This window comes from Triturus cristatus, chromosome 4_1 (assembly GCF_964204655.1).
Source record: "Triturus cristatus chromosome 4_1, aTriCri1.1, whole genome shotgun sequence".
NCBI lineage: Eukaryota > Metazoa > Chordata > Amphibia > Caudata > Salamandridae > Triturus > Triturus cristatus.
In genome coordinates, this window is record NC_140585.1 from 355,982,412 (window position 1) to 356,001,187 (window position 18,776).

Sequence of the window (18,776 nt, forward strand, 5' to 3'; positions counted from 1 at the left end):
TATTGCCGAAAATACATAAGGATAACAAAGTACCAACAGGGCGTCCAATTGTGTCCACAATTGGCAGTACATATGAGAACACATCAAAATATATTGATTTTTTTTCTACGCCCATTTGTACAGGCACTTCCGTCTTTTATACAAGACACTGGGGATTTCCGGACGGTGACCGAGAAAGACAATTAGACTGAGGGAATGTTGCTGATGACATTAGGTGTCAATAGCTTATATACCTGCATACCACACACTTTGGGAATTGCAGCTAACAAACATTTTTTAAAACAGAGGAGATGCAGTCTATTTCAAACACACTGAAATACTGCTCGCTATGATGAACACTTGCTTGACCAATCACTACTTTCTTTCCAACCATGTCTATTGCCAAACCCGGGGAACCGCGATGGGAACTTGCTTTGCCCCCAGTTACACAGGTCTTTACCTGGGCTGGTGGGAGGAGCAGGTGGCCAGTAACATCATGGCCTTTACCCATAATGTGGTCCTCTGGGTGAGGTATATAGATGTGTTTTGTGTCGGGAAAGGAACAGAAGTAGAGGCAGCACACTTAGTGGATACATTAAACAATCAATACAATTTGAAGTTTACCAGTACAGTACACCAGGAAAGTACTGAATTATTGGATGTTAAAATTAATGTACTTGACAATAAATTAACCAGCCGACTGTTCTGCAAATCAACGACAGGCAACAGTCTGCTCCACACTAGGAGCTGCCATCCGAAAAATCTGATCAACAGCATCCCTTACGGTGAGCTTTTATGGGCGAAAAGAAATTGCAGCTCAGATCAGCCCTTTAAATTGGAAGTAGAACACACGATAGATTTTTGGCAAGAGGCTACTCTAAAAAAAACGGTCAAACAAGCAGAGCAGATAGCATTGATAGAGCAGACACTGAAAGTGAAGAAATTTGATAAAAAATGTTGAAGAACCCTTAAGATTCATAACCTCCAATAAGAATAAAGCGTGGGAGGTTAGAAGAAGTTTAAGTAAATATTGGCATGTGTTAAGAACAGACATCATTAAGCAAATTCGTAGGTACCCAACCACAAATAACGTACAGAAAATGCACTGCATTAAAGGATGTTTTGTGTAGTAACACTTAAAGATGAGGGAGATTGCAATTCTGTACAGGGCTTTTTTCCTTGTAGGTCTTGCAAACCCTGCAGACAGCTCCAAACGCTTGGAAATTGTTTTATCCAAAGAACAGAAACCATTTGTGATAACCAAACCTCTCACTTGTAAATCGGATTTTTGTATATATGCACCGAGTTGTCCATGCTCACTTGTATATATAGGTAGCACTATTCATCCAGTAAAAACGCATCTTGGAACACACGAGGGCAATTGTTAAGGAGGATAAACAATACCCTGTGGCAAGACACTTCAAAGAGTTCCACAATAAAAACACCAACTTGTTGCAATTCTGTGCTTTGGACAGAATCCCAAAATCAGAGAGAGGAGGGAACAGAGTAAAAGAACTGAGGTGTCTTGAATCCAAATTTATCATAAAATATGACAGTACACCCTAAGGGATTAAACAAGGATGGGGAGATGTGGGTCCATTTGGATTAAGGTTGTTTTTACAAATCAGGTCAGATCTATTCTACTGTATAGGTAACATGTATATTGGAAGCTTTGTTTCTGGTATTTTTTACACTGTATAATATTCATTGCACTATTTTACATTTTTCGTAGGAGACGGAATTATCAGCTTAAAGTGCATCAGAGCGTTTAACACCACTGAAATTTTTTTAAGCCATCTGACAGGATGCTAAGGAGACTATTTACTAGACATCTGTTTAACTTGAACAGAATGCAATAAATTCTGTGATTAAATAGATGGGAGTGTTTTTATCGTAGCCCACTGGGGCAGAATTGTATAAGGACAATGAAGGCGAATTGATTGAAGGATAGAAATAATCAATTGCTAAAAACCACTAGGTAATAGAAATTATGTTGTATAGTTGCCAATGGTTCACAACGAATGTAGATCAGTTCAACTAAACGCTCCATGGATCTAGTTATTGTTTAGTTTCATGAAGTGATGTGGTTATTTTTGCTAGAACTTGACATGTGAATAAGTAGTCCTACATTTATTTTGATGAAAATTGCACTATATGTTTAGTGATTAGACAAATGTTTGACCTGTGACCAAGGTGCGGCTGCACCGAAACGCGTCTGGCGTTTTGCTTGCTTCATGTTTATTTATATAAATACTTTCATGCTTGAAGAATCTGGGCTAGAGTAACTTTCGGTGGATGCACTAGAGTTGAGACGCATATAAAATGTGGAAAGCAAATGTAGAAAACAAACAAGTAGTCGGTTTTCTAGTTTCACTAAAAGAAGAAAAAAAGCAAAATGAAAAAAATGCACTTGTCAATTTAAAAATTGGGAGAAATGGCATGTCATGTGATCAAGAACCCTTGGAGGTTCGAAACGCGTCATGGCGGCCATGCACTGAAAATAAATTCAATTGCACAGATAAATTGGAGTTTGTGCCTTTTTTCGTTCTGAAGATTGGACCGTGGTGGAAAAGGGAACATGCATACATATATATATACACACACACACACACACACACACGCACATATATATACATATATATACACACACAAATACAAATATGAAAAAACAAGGGGGAACCCAAAGGGCACACCCTAAACAAAGGGAAGTCACACATTAGGTACCAACGGAACCAGTGTAAAGCATAGCAGGACACAACAGCATCAAAATCACCAAAAAGCTACAACATCTCCCCCTGACGGGGACGGAAGCATGGTCCCTCCCGAGACTGGCGGGGACACTGACCACTACACTCACGAGGGAGGGGTGAGAAATACACAGAGGTCTGTCAGAAAAAGGGCTAATAGAGTCTCCAAGACACTGTATAAGGAAGACTATCCTGAAGAATACTCGCACCGTAACATACACAAAAGAAAGCAACAGTGCCGTTCGTCATGAGTGGTAATGCACAACCAGTGAAACACCTGGAGCAGAACACAGAACCGTGGAATAAGTGACAGCCCTGAGCCACTAGGCCACAGTGAATCAGAAAACATCCACTGAGGCCAGGAACGGAAGGACCGTTCCCCTGTGTATAACAAGCAAAGGGGTCGAAGTCCCTGGCAGGGAAGTGCATAAGGAAATAAGTTACAAGGCAACACGCAGCAGAAACGTAGCTGGTGAAAACTCCACTGCCCATAGGCAAAAGCCCCACAGGGCCTGAGCTATGAGACAAGACGCAAGCACTTGCCCACACCAAGAATTGAGAGAAGAACGCAGTCAAGACCGGGGCGGAAGGTACACCGCCAGTGCCCTGCGACAGCTAACATATCCTGTGTGTACACACACACACTGTCTCCACAGAAACGGGAAAGAGCTACGGACCAACCATAGACTACAACATAAAACACCCAGGAGAGAACCACACCAAGTCACTAGAGAGGATGTCCTACAACAGCAGGAAGAGCGTTGACAAAAGAGAAGTAGCCAAAGACTCCGCAGGAGCCGTTGAAACTTCCCATGCCAGGAAGAGCAGCTAGACAATAGCCAACAAGTAGCCCACATAGGGTATGGCACATCCCCATAAAAGCAAGAGACACCTCTTTGAGCCGAGCTCTTAGAGGGCGTAAAAGAAATGTAGAAACAGCCAGCCAGCTGCAACAAAAGAAAGACAAAACTGCGAAAAGCCACACAGTTTGGGTAATGTCTTGAACCCAGAGACAGAGCACCAGAAAAAGCAGTGACAATACTGCAACTAAAAGCCAAAGTCCACAACAAGGACTACAAAACATGGAACTCCTGGAAACCCAGACATAAGACGTTGAACCGCCGAGTCAGCATGTCTGTTGAACAGGGTGAACCAATCAAAAGGCAAATCCCTAAGACACTCCAGGAGGTTTGCAGGGAAACAGCCATCACATAGCCAGGCATGGAGGTGCAGAGCAACTGACCGGGCAATAGCTCAACCCACGAATCAGTGGTGTCCATGGCAGACCAAATAAAAAAATGGCGCCATTTCCCAGCCATCATAAATCAACCGTGCCAGGTCAGTCCTGGGGCTTTCCAGAAGAGAGGTGTCATGGTTAGGGACTGCAGCTCTAGGGGCGCCAACACAGGTTCCTTAGGACATGGCATTGGTTCTGCATCTCACGCATTTGTCCATTTTCAGAGGTGTGCAACGACACGAACTATCTGTGGCAAAATGCATGACCCCATCTGCTCAACACGTTACTGGTGGCATTGTAAGCGTCTCTCCCACAACACTCGTGTTTGCCTCCTCCTGTGAATTGTAAAGGGCATTCCTTTGGTAATTTACCAGGCTGCATGACATTATTGCACAAATAACTTTGTATTGATGCAGATAGCAGCGTTTGGCCCCGCCTTCCAGAAGCGCCAAACGTGGAGGCCATCTTGGGCAGAGCTCCCCTATAAAAGGGGGCCACACCAAACCTTGGCTGCTCGTTATACTCGTCGCCTGGAGGGAACCGCTTGCGGAGCTCTGCAGGTGGAGATGAGGAGCCCAGCTGATCCCGGTTTAGAGGTAACGGAGCAGAAGTTCCAAAAGCAAACACCAGAGGTCGTGGCAGGTCAGAAGGTGTGACGCACGTTTTGGGAAATCGGGTAACCGTCTTTATTCACTGCTTCCTTTGACTTTAAGACAAGACAAAACAAAGCTGAGTGCTTATTTCGAAAATGAGGCGTGAACCCATATTGTTTAGCTCTTGGAACAAAAGACTTGAAACACGCATTTAATGAGACTTTACTATTTTGAGCTTAAAGAACCCTGATTGTAAAGAAGGCGCATAGACACTTATATTTGAATACAAACATCGCTTTTGAGACCTATAAATATATTGTACATAGTTGCAAGGCTGGTCCCGCTCTATTTGGAAACCGTGAACAAAAGAAGACTGGCTTAACAAGGATACTCTTCCTCTTTTCTCATTACGCCGCCGACTATGGAGCTGTGTATCCCCTGAAAACATAGAAAGAGCTATGGTAGGTTCTCTCAGTAACCTCTTCATACAAGAGAAGTGTGGAAAGATTAGAGGTAGTTTCAGGTCTCCTTCCCTGCTGTTCCATTCCCACACCCTTCCCTCACCTGGCCACGCTAAGAGTCTGAACCATAACGGTAAGCAGACTTTGAGCTGCCTGGATGTGGAACTTTCTAGCATCAGACAAGCTCTGGAGGAAAACAAACACTCAACAAGAGGGAAGGAGGCGCTTGGCGGAGTGCCAAAGGGCAGAAGTAGCCCGTGCAAACATGCAATACATGTTCAGGGATCTAAGGTCTGCACTGGTGGACACAAACATGGCGGCTACATGACTCCAACCATCGAGATTCCCAAGTGGGAGAGGGCAATGGAGATGGGGCAGAAGGCAGCGAAGCTGAAGCTGCCTGAATCACCAGCCCCTGAGTCCTAGGGTGGAGGGACAAACAGACAGGGGTTTCTGGAGCCGGGCGATGTCGATGTGAAATAGCACGATCCACCAAGTCCCCTGAAGACCTCTCCAAAGTCCCCAGAAGAGCGTCCTACAACGACTCGCCAAAAGGAAACAAGGGCTCCACTACCACGGTGCCCTGGTGGAGTAAATCCAGCAAGGGATCAGAGGGCAGAGAGACTGAGGGTGGCTGCATTTGTAAACTGTCCGTAACCCTGCTAACCGCCCTCGCAAAAACCACACTAGCCACCGTGGCCATTCAAGGTGGCGACAACAGGTCATCCGTAGGCGACGGCATGACTGCCACCAAAACATTGGGGCTCTAGAGCCAGAGGACGTCCAAAGCCCTGCCAGTGCAAGGGGTCCTGCCCAGGACGACAGCAAAACAACCCTGGGGGTGGAAAACCTACAGGGGCCTCCTCCGATTCGGCCTCAACATCCTCCACAAACCAATGAACGGCAGGGGATGGCACTGGGATAGAGACAGCGTTGACTCACAGTCGAACTCCGAAGGGGCTTAGTCAGTCCGGCATCGGACCGTGTCGACACGACCTCCACCGAGGTGGGAACCTGTCGAGAGGAACGGGTCGACTCGAAGTTGAGAACTGTGCCGCAGCCTCATCTGGCGTTGGCGCAGGGAGCCTCCCAAGGCTGTGCAGAGACCACATGGAAGGCTTGGACGTCTGAGGAGGATGACCCTCAGAGGTGCGTCCCGACGTCGCAGCAACTCCAGAACCAGAGTCAGAGTGCTCGACCAGTACAGAGGGCGATCACGCTGGGCGAAACCATGATCTGAGCCCCTACCCCCTCTCTATGGGGCCCGAAGGCAAGCCAGGGAGAGGGGGTGACCCAAAGATGGCTAACATGGCCTGAGAATAGGCCTCCATCTGGGCCAGAGTCCCACCCCAGCTTCAGGAAATGGCAGATAAGTGTGGGTCGACTCCTGAGGGCCCGTGTCCGGTGGAGACCGGGTGGAGACCGGGAGCATCGATCCCAGTCGTCGCGTGAGGTAGACCTCTGCAACTTTTTTCTTGTGCTTACCTGCATCAGGAGAGGGACGTCCGCAGGAACGATTCCGCGACCTGTCCCGAACCGACCCACCTGCCCCCAACACGAGAAGGAGACCGGCGGCATGAGGACCCCGAACGGGACATCCGGGCGGACAACAACTCCAAGTGCCATTCCCGCTGGGACTTCGGCTTCAGCTGGCAGCAAGCGTCGCACCTTTCGGAGTCGTGGTGCTCTCCCAAGCACCACATGCAGATCACATGTGGATTAGGCCTGGGCTAAAATTCCGTTCCGCTCAACTTGCGATAATTTTACATTTTCGCGTTCCGCGGAGAGCGCGAAAATGTCAAAATTTCCACAATATGCATCTTTCCGGAAATTCTTTTCTTGCTCACGCTGTAAAAAAATACACTCGCGTGCGCGCGATCGCCTTACCTGAATCCCCGTTTTCGCCGACAAGTTTTCCCGATCCTGTCGCGTTCTCTACGAGATGTTGGATTGTTGGTAGCCATTTGCGCTGTCTTGCGACAGTTCGCGCCTGCATTAACGTCATTTGTCGTGCGATCAAGTCTTTCTTCTTGCGATCATGCGCCGCGAGTGTATGAGATGATTGAGATCTCGCGCCCGTGAGCAACCGCATGGGTATGTTGGCGAGCCGCGATCACGCAGAAAATACTGCGAACTGGCGAGAAAAAAACGTCTGCATCTTCGCGATATTTCTGCGTGTTTGGAGATTTTTAATATTTTCGCGATAGTTTGCTTAAGTGAATTTCGCACATTCCGCCCACCCCTAATGTGGATTCGTTGCTGACATCTGCCGCGTACAGGATTCACACGCCTTGAAGCCAGAAGGCATCACACACTGTTCCCAGATGCCAAAGGCGTCGAGAAAGCCGGAAAAACAAAAACAGGACAGAGGTAACCGCTTCTCCGGAACCGCGTTGGGACATGGAAAAAATAAAACTGACGTTAGTGGGGAGGGGTTTTATATGGCTCCATTGACATCACTTCCGTGAACGACGTCAGGATGAAGCCTGGCAACGCTGCCCCCTGGCGTGCAGAACGTACTGCGGGGGGAAAAGTTTTCCAGATCCAGTCTGATGCCTTGGGATATTCCAAGTTAAGGAATCTTCGGCTAGATGTCTATCAGATAGGCTTGACAAAAAAAACAGGAGAGCTCATTTTACCCTTTTGAATCATCCCAGTGTCTCGAGCTTCAAATTATACAAGTCAATAAAATATAATTCAAAGGTATTAGTGAGTGATATCCAACAGTAGATCGAGTGCTGCTCGCTACAAAAGGTTACTGGGCGTTCATGGAATAACTACAAGGTGGATGTCACAAAGTATGCTATGGTGGAAAAACCATTAATCATCAACTGCTTACTGGTAGCAGGCAAAGCTGTACGAAAAAGTCAGGTAAATACAGACCTGCTATATGTGGCTTAGCCCCATAGTGCTTGGAACCTGAAGCTTTGTAAGCAACACTCCCCAGCCCCTTAAAAAGAAAACATAAAATCCCACCCACCTTGGGTGCCTGGAATCTGAAAGCCATCATACTTTGGGGTGCAAGCAGAGAGCTTGAAAAGTTATACAAGGAAGAAGGTACTAGGAACGCTAAAGAGACCTGAAAAGGTGACAGTGGAAATTTGTATCTGGCATGGAACAGGTATGCTGCATTCAAGTCCACATCTCTGGGGAGTGCCACTGAAGACTCATCTCCCTTCATAGGGGAGAGGTACTTCATCTGTTTGGCCAGCGTGCCTAGGACCGCAAGAGGAGATGGAGTAAATAGGTATGTTCATAGACCTGGAACAAACCTCCGACCCTTCACCTGGAACAAACCAACACCCACCCATTTCACTAAATTATTCAGATCCAGTAGTATTAGGAGAAATGGGACTAGATTTTCCATTCAACCCTTTCGGCTTCATAGCATGTTAGGTTCAACATTGGTAAATGAAAAACAGGTATGGTAATTAAAAAATCTGTACAAATAATGCAGTTAAAAAACAAACAATTACAAGAACTATTTGAAATATGAAGACACTAGTAATCTCCACTCCACTTTTACAGAGTAAATTAAGAGCCTGAACATTTAATAAATTACTGTTGTGCAAGAACAGTATACTGATCATTTGCTACCATTATAAACAAGGAGTAGCCACTTTCAGCTTCTATACACTACAGAGGTCTTTTTAGTACAATCAAATTAAATCTAGTATCTAAACATTTCCTACTAAAACTCAAGGGTGCTCACGATGGAAGCAGAGAAGTCAAAAATATGACCTGAAGTTTTGTCCGCCTTGGTCTTAGATGGAGCCTCTGTTTTTTTCATATCCTCTTTAAAATCAACTTTTTCGTTAGCAATATGTGCTGGAATACTTTCAAAATATCCACAGTTCAATATTTTAGCCATTATGTCCTTGAGGTTTTTATCTAAAAGGTTGAAAAAACAAAATTGGTAGAAATAAACAAGTAGGATTGGTACATTTATTTCCATACTAAAATATTATATTAATAGGTCGTAAATGATCTTACTACACTGAACTAAAATGGGAATGCCTTATGTTTGCCCAATTAAAATATAGAATAAATTAAGCACACGCTTATGTCATGTTCAAAAGTACAATAGCAATGGTGCTACATTTAATAACCATAATATGTTAAGTGTTACTCAAACAAGAATCTTCAAACTTCAAGCTGGTCAATGCATATCAATACATTAACTAGCCTTGCATTTGCCCCACCTATACTTCAAACACAGCTATCCTCTTTACTTCTTTCCCCCTTGTAATCGGGCCTATCCATGGTGTAGTATCTGGATGTCAAATAAACCCTGCATTTTAGCTGGCACGCTACAGATTTTACTGTCAAGCTTACCTAGAAACCGAGTGATGCATGGTCATGTTAACTGTTGTATATACTATAAATTCTAGGTTATTAAAGATTCCTTTTCTTTGCACAGTCTGCTGAGGTTTACTAAAGTCAGAATAAGCAATACAAAACCCAAGTAGTTAAACTGCAATGCATTAGAAGTAAAAAAATATTGAACCATTATAAATTCTACAAAACGTAAGCACACCAGGAGACTACAAAATATAATATTGCAGTGTTGATATGTTGATCTGAAATGACAGTCTAAAGCTGGTTGCGAACAAGCCTTTTCCCAACTAAGTGTTAAACAGCAAAGCACAGCTAACATTTGGAGGAAGAAAGTCCCGTTTATTTGGGTTTGAGCCTGATTTAAAGCTTCTAATGCCTTCATCTCCAAGACATTCTAGCAAGGGAAGTCTTTGCTTTACACTATCATGACCCTCATGTGAGAACTTGACCCAAGTTAATTGTTTGAAATGTAATTCAGAAGAATTTTAATTTTATGTATGCTGTCAAACATCCAGTGAATTTGCATAGGAAGCGGAACATATGGACCGCCCCCCCCCCAACTACCCAAGAATTCTCTGTATTGTCAAATGAAAGATTCTGTTAGCAGTAGTAAAGCACAGCTAAGGCGGCTTGAACAGCTGTTAACCCTGAAACAGGTGTAAAAGGCTCAAACTTCAACATGAATAACAGCCAAGTTACTGAACTGGTTATGTTTGAGGCACGTCTGCTTTCTAGAAGGATTGATTTATACTAAGGCCTATATGTGCACCCCTTGTTGACACTACCATAACTGCTGCGCATGGGGTAGGCACTTTTTATTTAATACAGCATTTGAATTTATTAATGTATACAACCGATACTAAGGAATAATTAAGTTTCTTTTGGTCAAGGAATTGCACTCAAAGAAACAAAAAAATGTTCTCTATTCAGGCAGCTTGTAGCAGAGGGTCTGGGGAATAAAATTTTTAGGGACAGACTGAATAATGTAGGGCATTTGTTATGCATTATTGCCATGCATACCTAATCCTCTGTTAGCTGGGCACAATACCCCTGAGGCACAAGGTAACACTGTAGAGTTTTATTTGCATACACATAATGGGATGGTTGGAATTGCCCTGGGAGAGATTACCTTATGATCTAATTTTTTTTTTTTTTTTTTTTTTTTTTTTTTAGAGGCCAGTTACTACAGATACCAATTTCACTTTCCAGGCCAGTTGCGGTGTGGCAGATACAATGCATTTTCTGACCTGTCGCTAGCCATCACTGGATTCAAACTCCAGCTGGGTGGATGAGATTGGTAGCGACTTAGTTCGATCCCTAAGCTGGTTATAGTTTCCTCTTAAAGAACCTGGTCTATTCCTTTTAGTTGCTTCTCTCCAAAAAGGCAGTTGGGAGTTCAAGCCAGTGTGGAATAGAAGAGAAATACCACAGATCCTTGGCTACTGCTCACTATGCAGAGTCTGTGAAAGTGTGGACAAATTTGCTTCTAAAGGAGCTTCCACAATACAGGTTTTTGGTTCAAGAGAAGGCACTGGTTTGAATAGCATTTCAGGAGCTTGCATGGATTGGTTCCGTACAGAAAACGGACAGTCTGGGAACTCCATCTTTGTCAAAGATTTGCAAAAGACTAGATTTGGAACTAAGATTTAAATGTTTAACAGATGGCAAATATATGGGCACATCAAAATGGCAGGGATTTGTTGACACTTAGTAATTGTAGAAGACTGACTGGTTTGCAAGGATTTGAAAGTTGCATATATTTTAAGATTCCTTACATTAGGCCTGTCACAAATTCTTGCAGTTAAGTTGAAGAGCAGTGCATGGCAGATTACTTATCTTTATCAAGTGCTACTGCTCTAAATCAAGGCAGTAGTGTCTTTGAGGCAATATTCTTTTGACAGTTCAGGATGTTAAAGTGGTGTAATAGCACTTGTAAATTGACCAAGTGCTGAAGAGGTGGGCTAGTGGGCAAACCCAAATAAATCGGTTTTGGAACATCTCAGAAGGTGGAAATCCTAACTTGATAATGGATACAGAGACCATACTAATTTGTTTTGCTGCAGAGAAGAAACTTGAGGCTTTTAAGGAGAGAAGTGGTTCCTCAATGTAAAAACTTAGATGAAAAGGTTGCTGGAATCATCAAGTGGCATTACGTGGTTTGCTGGCTAAGGAACATGAACAGCAGAATTGTTGGAGTGAAAGCAATTTGTAGTGGCATCAGATGTCATCTATGTAGTTTGGGGAAAACCAAGTGGACAAGAGGTGGTCTGGCAGGAACATCAACTGCTTGAAGTTGGTAGAAGACCCACTGACAAAGAAAAGACTGGTGTAAGCCACTTTTACTAAAGATGGACAGTTTTTTTGGTGCAGAAGAGAGGTCAGAGGAGACCTGAATAAACATAGACTAAGCAAGCTAAGAAGGTTTAGAAGTCGTTGTCTTGATCAAGTGCCAGTTGGGGCAGAGTATGCGCCAGATTGGTAGACTGGAATTAAGATGCATTAGGGATGTCATTAAGTGGAAGTTGGTGTTCAGGTGGGGCCCATTTTCATTTGTAAACTGGACCAAGAGGCAAAAGCAGAGGAGGCCTTTAAGTGTGGCACAAGGATGAATTTATGCTTGCCCCTCCTCTTAATACTTTGCTAAGACTGTACAGGTCTTAAACAGCCACCAGGACACAAAACAGTGTTTTGAGACAAATTTAGTTGAGATCCATGATGGACTGAGCAGAGGACAGGGACCTGGCCTGAAAGCAGATCCCTTTTAGGCGGATGTTACATCGTGTTTCCTTCTAAAGAGATTTAGACATGAGAGCTGGATAAAAAAATAAATACATTTTTTTAAAAAGACATACTTTGAGACTGAATGTTTAATTTTACATTAGCAGTCCAAAGTGAGGTGTATGTAGGTGTAAATGTGAATTTGAAATGAGAGCTTTATAACTGCATTTGTCAAATCAGTATTTAATTTGAAAGGCAGCTTAAGGCAGGGTCTGCTTTGACAATTTTCTAAATTGGTATGCTGGATTATGAGATGCTTGAGGTTGATGCATTAGGAGCTCGTGAGTTACAGGGTCAATGGCATCTAAGATTCATGATGGTAAAGAATTTGTTTGACTGATTGACCAAATGCTTCCACCTTCACAACCTTCTATTTTACACCTATTACACATAGGAATTCATTTTAAATAGGTTTGGCATTCTGCTTTTAAAGGTTTTCACATTTATTTTCAGCGAGTTTGCTAGCAGGGTGTATATAGCAGTTTTCAGCTGGTAAAATGCATGTTAAACTGAAAACGAAGGACCTTCAATTCAGTGACCGGCTATTAAGAATCTAAGGGTGTTGGCACTGGCATGACATTGTAAACTGACCGTAATAATTTCTGTTGCTAGTTTACAGATTTTTCCATTTTAAGATTTTAGGAAGTAACATTGTTTGTTCCAGTTTATGAAAAGTTAGCTTGTTAAATATTATAATTGCCATTTTGAGAGAGCGATCTAACTTCAATACATTCAGAAACAGGTTCACAGAACCACTTCTAGGTTTTAGGAAGTTACTCAGGAAGAGGATGAACTCTGAGAGTTTCGTATTAAGAATATTAACTGTTGGATTGCTGCCACCTGTTACTATAACCTCTAGTACATATATTTATCACCACAATAGTGAAGAATGGAAAGTTCCAGTCCAGCAAATGTTTCTCCCTTGTACACAATGTAGAAGGTAACCATTATGATATATGGTCAGCTCCAAGGAATTCCACAAGCACAACTCAGTGGATGAGAAATCTAGATGCAGTGGCCCTATATGTGGCAAAAACAAACCACACACTCAAAATATTGATTGTTGGTTTGTGGAAAGATTAAGGGCAAGGAAAGAGGCACCATTATAACCTTCAGTACTAGGACTAGTATTTGCATACACTGGGTAGTGCTGGACAATGAAGCATGGCCTCAGGTGCTAGAGGCATTAGATAATGTAAGAAAAATGACTAGTGCGTAAGAATTAAGCTTTCCTTTTACTTCAAGGTACGAAACCTCTATCCAAAGGAATATGGCTGTCTCTACTCGAGTTGTATGGAGCCACTACTTCACTGGACATACAGGTATACTATACATTCTAGTTTAAAATTACTATGGGTATTCTGGATACCATTACACATTATGTAGGTTTATATTTGATAATTCCAAAATTAAATACTGTGACCAGACCAAACCATGGTTTGATCGGACTTTAGGAGGTTTAAAAAAATTAGTGTAACTCTATGCCTAGTACCGATCTGTTCTATGTGATATTCCGATTTCTAGAACCAAAAAGCTGCGGAATACCAATTTCAAAAAGGCTATAGAGGAGATCAGAGACTAGCATCTGAAAAGTAAAATGAACTCAAGTGTAAATCAGTATTTTATGGCGTTTAGGACTGATTTATCTACAGTATTATACTTGTTTCACTACTAGAATCCATGGCAAAGTCTGGTAATGGAAATTCATGTTGAGCAAGGTGTTTGCAAAACCCTTTATAGTATTCCCTATGTGCACTCAAGAACTTTGATCTCTTCCGCTAACTCTCACGAAATGCACAGAAAGCAAAATAGGTATACTCTTCACCAGTTCATCTCTGGGTGTAAAATGTGTGGCCCCATGAATATGGAGAATTGAGAGGCAGCATCAAAAGATGTAGAGAAACTGGTAAACCAATTTAGTGGCAACTAAAAAACCAGAGTCAAAGCAGTAGCCCAGACATGCTTCACTCCGATATAAAGATGCTTTCACTTTTATGGCTATTTTGATGCATTTGCATTTCCATAGTTGGTCTAAAGCAATGCATTTTCTTTATTATTTATATCAAAAACCTTCAGTCTGGTTTTGGAGCACAGTAAATGCACTGCAACACCATTGCTTTCATACAAGTCAATCTAAAAATTTGCTATAAAACTAAAATGAGTGCACTTAAATAGATTAGGTGGATTGGAACAGTGATGCCTTTTACTACTCATATGTTATAAATCTTTCAAACTACATTCAGCCCATCCTGTATACCCAAGTGGGTCATCATGTATCGATGTGGCAACATTAGTTTAGTAATTAAGTAAATTATACAGTGCTAACAAGCGTGTAAGCAGATGTTTCACTCAAGAAAGGTACAATTTCAGATAATCCCAAATTGTTTCTACATGGTGCAGGCATCCTTTTTTTTTTTAAAGTGAGACATTGACAGCACACCCTTAAACTAATAACATCTATTAGGAAAATTAGATGTTCATTATCTACACATTTTTCCACGTTTCAAATTTTTGCTCTGTAGAGCTACAATCCTCATATTGGCAAAGACACTAATTGTAGGAAGAAGGAACATAGGCGGCATGGGACAGTTGATTTGGTTTCATCCTTTATGAAAGTGAATTAGAACTTGGTCAGTCTTCCATGCAGTTTGCCACTCATCAATGTATAACTAGATTTTTTTTCCTGTCTTCATATAGTTGCTGCCATAAGCGTCATGCACTTGGAAAATATACTTGGGAACAGACTTCAGCCCGAAAGGGAGAACTTGGTATAAACAGACTTTCCCCACGGTGATTCACAGATACATTTGGTATTTTTGTATTAGGAGTTACAAACATCCCCAGAGATCATCCAATCCCATCATACGTTTAGAATAAGTTTGGTGGAAGGCTAACACCCTTAAAATAAGTGCTTTCCAACGTACTTGCAGGCTTGTCTCAATTGCAATATGGGCTGGAATTCTTCTTTGGGAACTTTTTTGGAAAGCATAAAATCTGAGTAAACACCTTTCCTTCTGTGTAATGGATGGACAGTTTCCATTGCTGGTTTCTGAAAGAGACACGTTACCTCCTTTCTTCAAGCTTGAACCTGATGTTTAGGCATTTTTGTGGGAGGTAGAGATTTGAATTGGATTGCTTTGTTTTTCATTCTTCAACATTCCTCTGAAGGTATCTGTCTAAGTGTCTCTTGATACATTCCTTCCCAGAGCGGCAAACAGAGGAAAGGAAGAGGGCCTAATTATTTTGGTGTCTAGATTTTCCAGACAGCTGGGAACATTGATGCTATTGACGCAGTGTTCAGTTCGCTAATCGCCTGTAATATGGGTCTTGCCGATGTTTCCCATGCTGACCGCATGCAAACTGAAGAATGAACCCTTGGCTTGTGCTGAAAGGCGTAGTCTTGACGATATTGGAATCTGAAAAACATTTGTTCCTTGAGCCCTACAGCCTTTTCCTTTGTATTTTCTTATCATAATCTTTTATATCAAGCAGTACTGACCCGCTGCCGACCTTACGGACCTAAAGAACTACAGACCTATCCCTCTGCTCCCATTCCCAGTCAAAGTCAGAGAAAGCCCAACTCAGAGTTCCTCGAAACAAACATCCTGGACATACAAATCGGGCTTCAGAAGCAACCACTGCAGAGAGACCGCTTTCCTCGCCGCTACATACATCTGCACCCTCTTGGACCAAAGCGAGACTGCTGCCTCCTCCTGGACCTCTCAGCCACCTTTGACAGTCTCCCACCACACCCTCTGCTCAAGACTCCATGACGTCAGCACCCAATACAAAGCACTAGAATCGAACCACTCCCTCCTCACCAGCCAAATGCAGAGTCGAACTTTCACCATTTAACTCGGAACCCACAGAGGTCACCTGCGGACTCAACATTATCTCCTATGCTGACAACACCCAGCTGATTCGCTCCAGCATAGACTAACCCACAGCTGTCAAGTGCAACTTCCACAACGGGATGAAGGCAGTCACCATGTGGATGAAGGACAGCTGACTATAGCTTAACTCCGACAAGACAGAGTCCTCTCCTGGCCTCCTCCACCTGGGACAACTCTTCAATCAAGCAAGGATTTTAAAGTGCACTACTCACCTGTGGGGGTCTCAAGGTGGGGGGGAAAGCAGCTCCGGTCAGTCAAAGAGCCAGGTCTTGAAGGTCGTCCTTAAGATGTGCAGGGTGGGGGCACTTCTGATGTAAATCGGGAGCTCGTTCCAGGTCTTGGCCGCGATATAGGAGAAGGTTCTCCTACCAGTTCCTGCTCTGCAGATGCGCGGGGGTTCGGCAAGGTCAGTGGATCGGAGGTTTCTCATGGGTACGTGGAAGGAGATTCTATTGTTGAGATATTGAGGTCCGGTCTTGTGGAGGAATTTGTAGGCGTGGGCGAGTATCTTGAAAGTCATTCTCTTCTCAATGAGGAGCCAGTAGAGGTTTCGCAGGTGTTGGGTGATGTGTTCATGTCGAGGGATACAGACGACTAGTCTGGCTGCGGTGTTCTGTATGGTCTGGAGTTTGTGAAGCAGAGACTTAGAGGACGTTTCCGTACTTTAGTCTGCTGGTTAGGAGTGCGTGGGTGACTGTCTTCCCTGATTATGGGGTGGGGGGGTGGAATCCACGTGAAGATCTTCCGAACGATGTGGAGGGTGTTGAAGCAGGTGGAGCAACGGCGTTGACCTGTCGGGTCATGGAGAGGGAGGAGTCTAGTGCGATGCCGAGGTTCTGGGCATGGTCCGTGGGGGTAAGGGGTTGCAGAGGGCAGTGGGCTACCAGGTGTTGTCCCATGCAGACTGGGAGGGTCGAAGGACCTCTGTCTTTTCAAAGCTGAGCTTCAGGCAGCTGCTACTCATCCAGGATGCGACGTCCTTCATTCCTTCCTGGAAGTTGAGTTTGGTGGGGATAGGGTCTTTGGTGAGGGAGAGGATGAGCTGGGTGTCGTCGGCATAGGATACTATGAGGAGTCGGGGATGTTGGACGATGGCGGCAAGGGAGGCCATGTAGGTGTTGAACAGCGTAGGGCTGAGCGATGATCTTTGGGGTTCTCCACAGTTAATTTCTGTGGGTTTGGAGAGGAAGGGGAGAAGTCTGATTGTGGGTTCTGCGGTGAGGAAGGAGCGGAGCCAGTCGAGGGCGATTGCCTATATGCTGGCGTCGTGCAGTCTGGCAGCGAGTGTGCGGTGGGAGATGGTGTCGAAGGCTGCAGAGAGGTCGAGAAGGATCAGGGCCGTGGGCGTCTTGGTCAAGGAGGGTGTGGATGTAGTCTGTGGCAGCGAGTAGAGCGGTCTGTACTGTGGTTGCTTAGGAATCCGGATTGGGAGGGGTAGAGTACTGAGTTCTCTTCTAAACATTTCGTTAGCTGGACATTGAGTGTTCTCAGTAACTTTGGCCGTGTAGGGGAGGAGGGAGATGGGTCAATCAACAATTTGTAGAGTACACTAAACACCCGTGAGGGTCTCAAGGTGCTGGGGGTGGGGCGCAGCTACTGATCGAACAGCCAGGTCTTTGAGAAGTCTCCTGAAGGTCAGCAGGTCCTGTCACAGCGGTGTGGGGAGGGTGTTCCATGTCTTGGAGGAGAGGGAGAAGGATCTGCCGCTGGTGGAGGGCCTGTGGATGCGTGGGACGGTGGCGAGGTCAGCGGAGTGAAGCTGGTGGTTCGTGGTGTAGAAGGGGAGTGGTTTGTTGAGGTAAGCTGGTCCGGTGTTGTGGAGTGCTTTTATGAGAGTGGGTGAGGAGCTTGAAGGTGATACTCTTGTTGACTGGGAGCCAGTTCAGGTCTTTCAGGTGGGATGTGATGTAGGTGCGGCGGGGTATGTCGAGAACGAGGCATGCGGAGGCGTTCTGTATGCGTTGGGAGTGTTTTCAGGAGTTTGGCCGTGATTCCTGCGTAGAGGGCATTGCCGTAGTCCAGTGTGCTGCCGACGAGAGCCCGGGTGACCATCCTTCTGGTTCCGGCAGGGATCCATCTGTAGATCTTGCAGAGCATGCGGAGGGTGTTGAAGCAGGAGACTGCATTGACTTGCTGGGTCATTGAGAGCGAAGAATCTAGGATGAACCCCAGTTTGCGTGTGTGGTTGGTGGGTGCAGCTCCCAGGGTGGCTAGCCACCAACAGTTGTCCCAGGCGGAGAGGGTGGAGCCGAGGATGAGGACCTCCATCTTGTCTGAGTTTCAGGCAGCTGTGCTGCATCCAGTTGGCGACCGCCTTCATTCCTTCGTGGAGGTTGGCTTTGGCGGTGGCTGGGTTCTTGGTGAGTGAGGATCAGCTGTGTGTCAGCGTAGGAGATTATGTTGAGGTTGTGCGAGCGGATGATGGTGGCGAGCGATGCCATGTAGACGTTTAAAAGGGTGAGGCTGAGGGATGATCCTTGGGGCACGCCGCAGATCTTGGTGGCTTCAGAACGGAATGGGGGAGGTGGACCCTCTGGGTTCGGTCAGTGAGGAAGGAGGGGGTCCACTCCGGGGCCTTGTCGCATTTTCCTGCATCGTGTAGACGTGTGTGTGGTGGCAGACTGTCTAAGGCGGCTGAGAGGTCCAGGAGGATGAGAGCCACGGTTTCGCCATTGTCCAGTAGGGTCCTGATGTAGTCTGTGGCAGCAGTGAGGGCGGTTTTGGTGCTGCGATTGCTGCGGAATCCAGAT

General features: G+C 44.7%; 1 protein-coding gene across 6 annotated transcripts in view; it reads right to left on the reverse strand.

The window, feature by feature from the left end:
* Positions 1–18,776, reverse strand: part of CAPRIN2 (caprin family member 2) — a 699,936-nt gene that overhangs the window by 571,699 nt on the left and 109,461 nt on the right. For all 6 annotated transcript variants that reach the window (XM_085652361.1, XM_085652359.1, XM_085652360.1 and 3 more), the window contains exon 7: positions 8,759–8,908. In XM_085652361.1, coding sequence (XP_085508487.1) covers positions 8,759–8,908 — 150 coding nt within the window. The remainder of the gene's footprint in view (positions 1–8,758; positions 8,909–18,776) is intronic.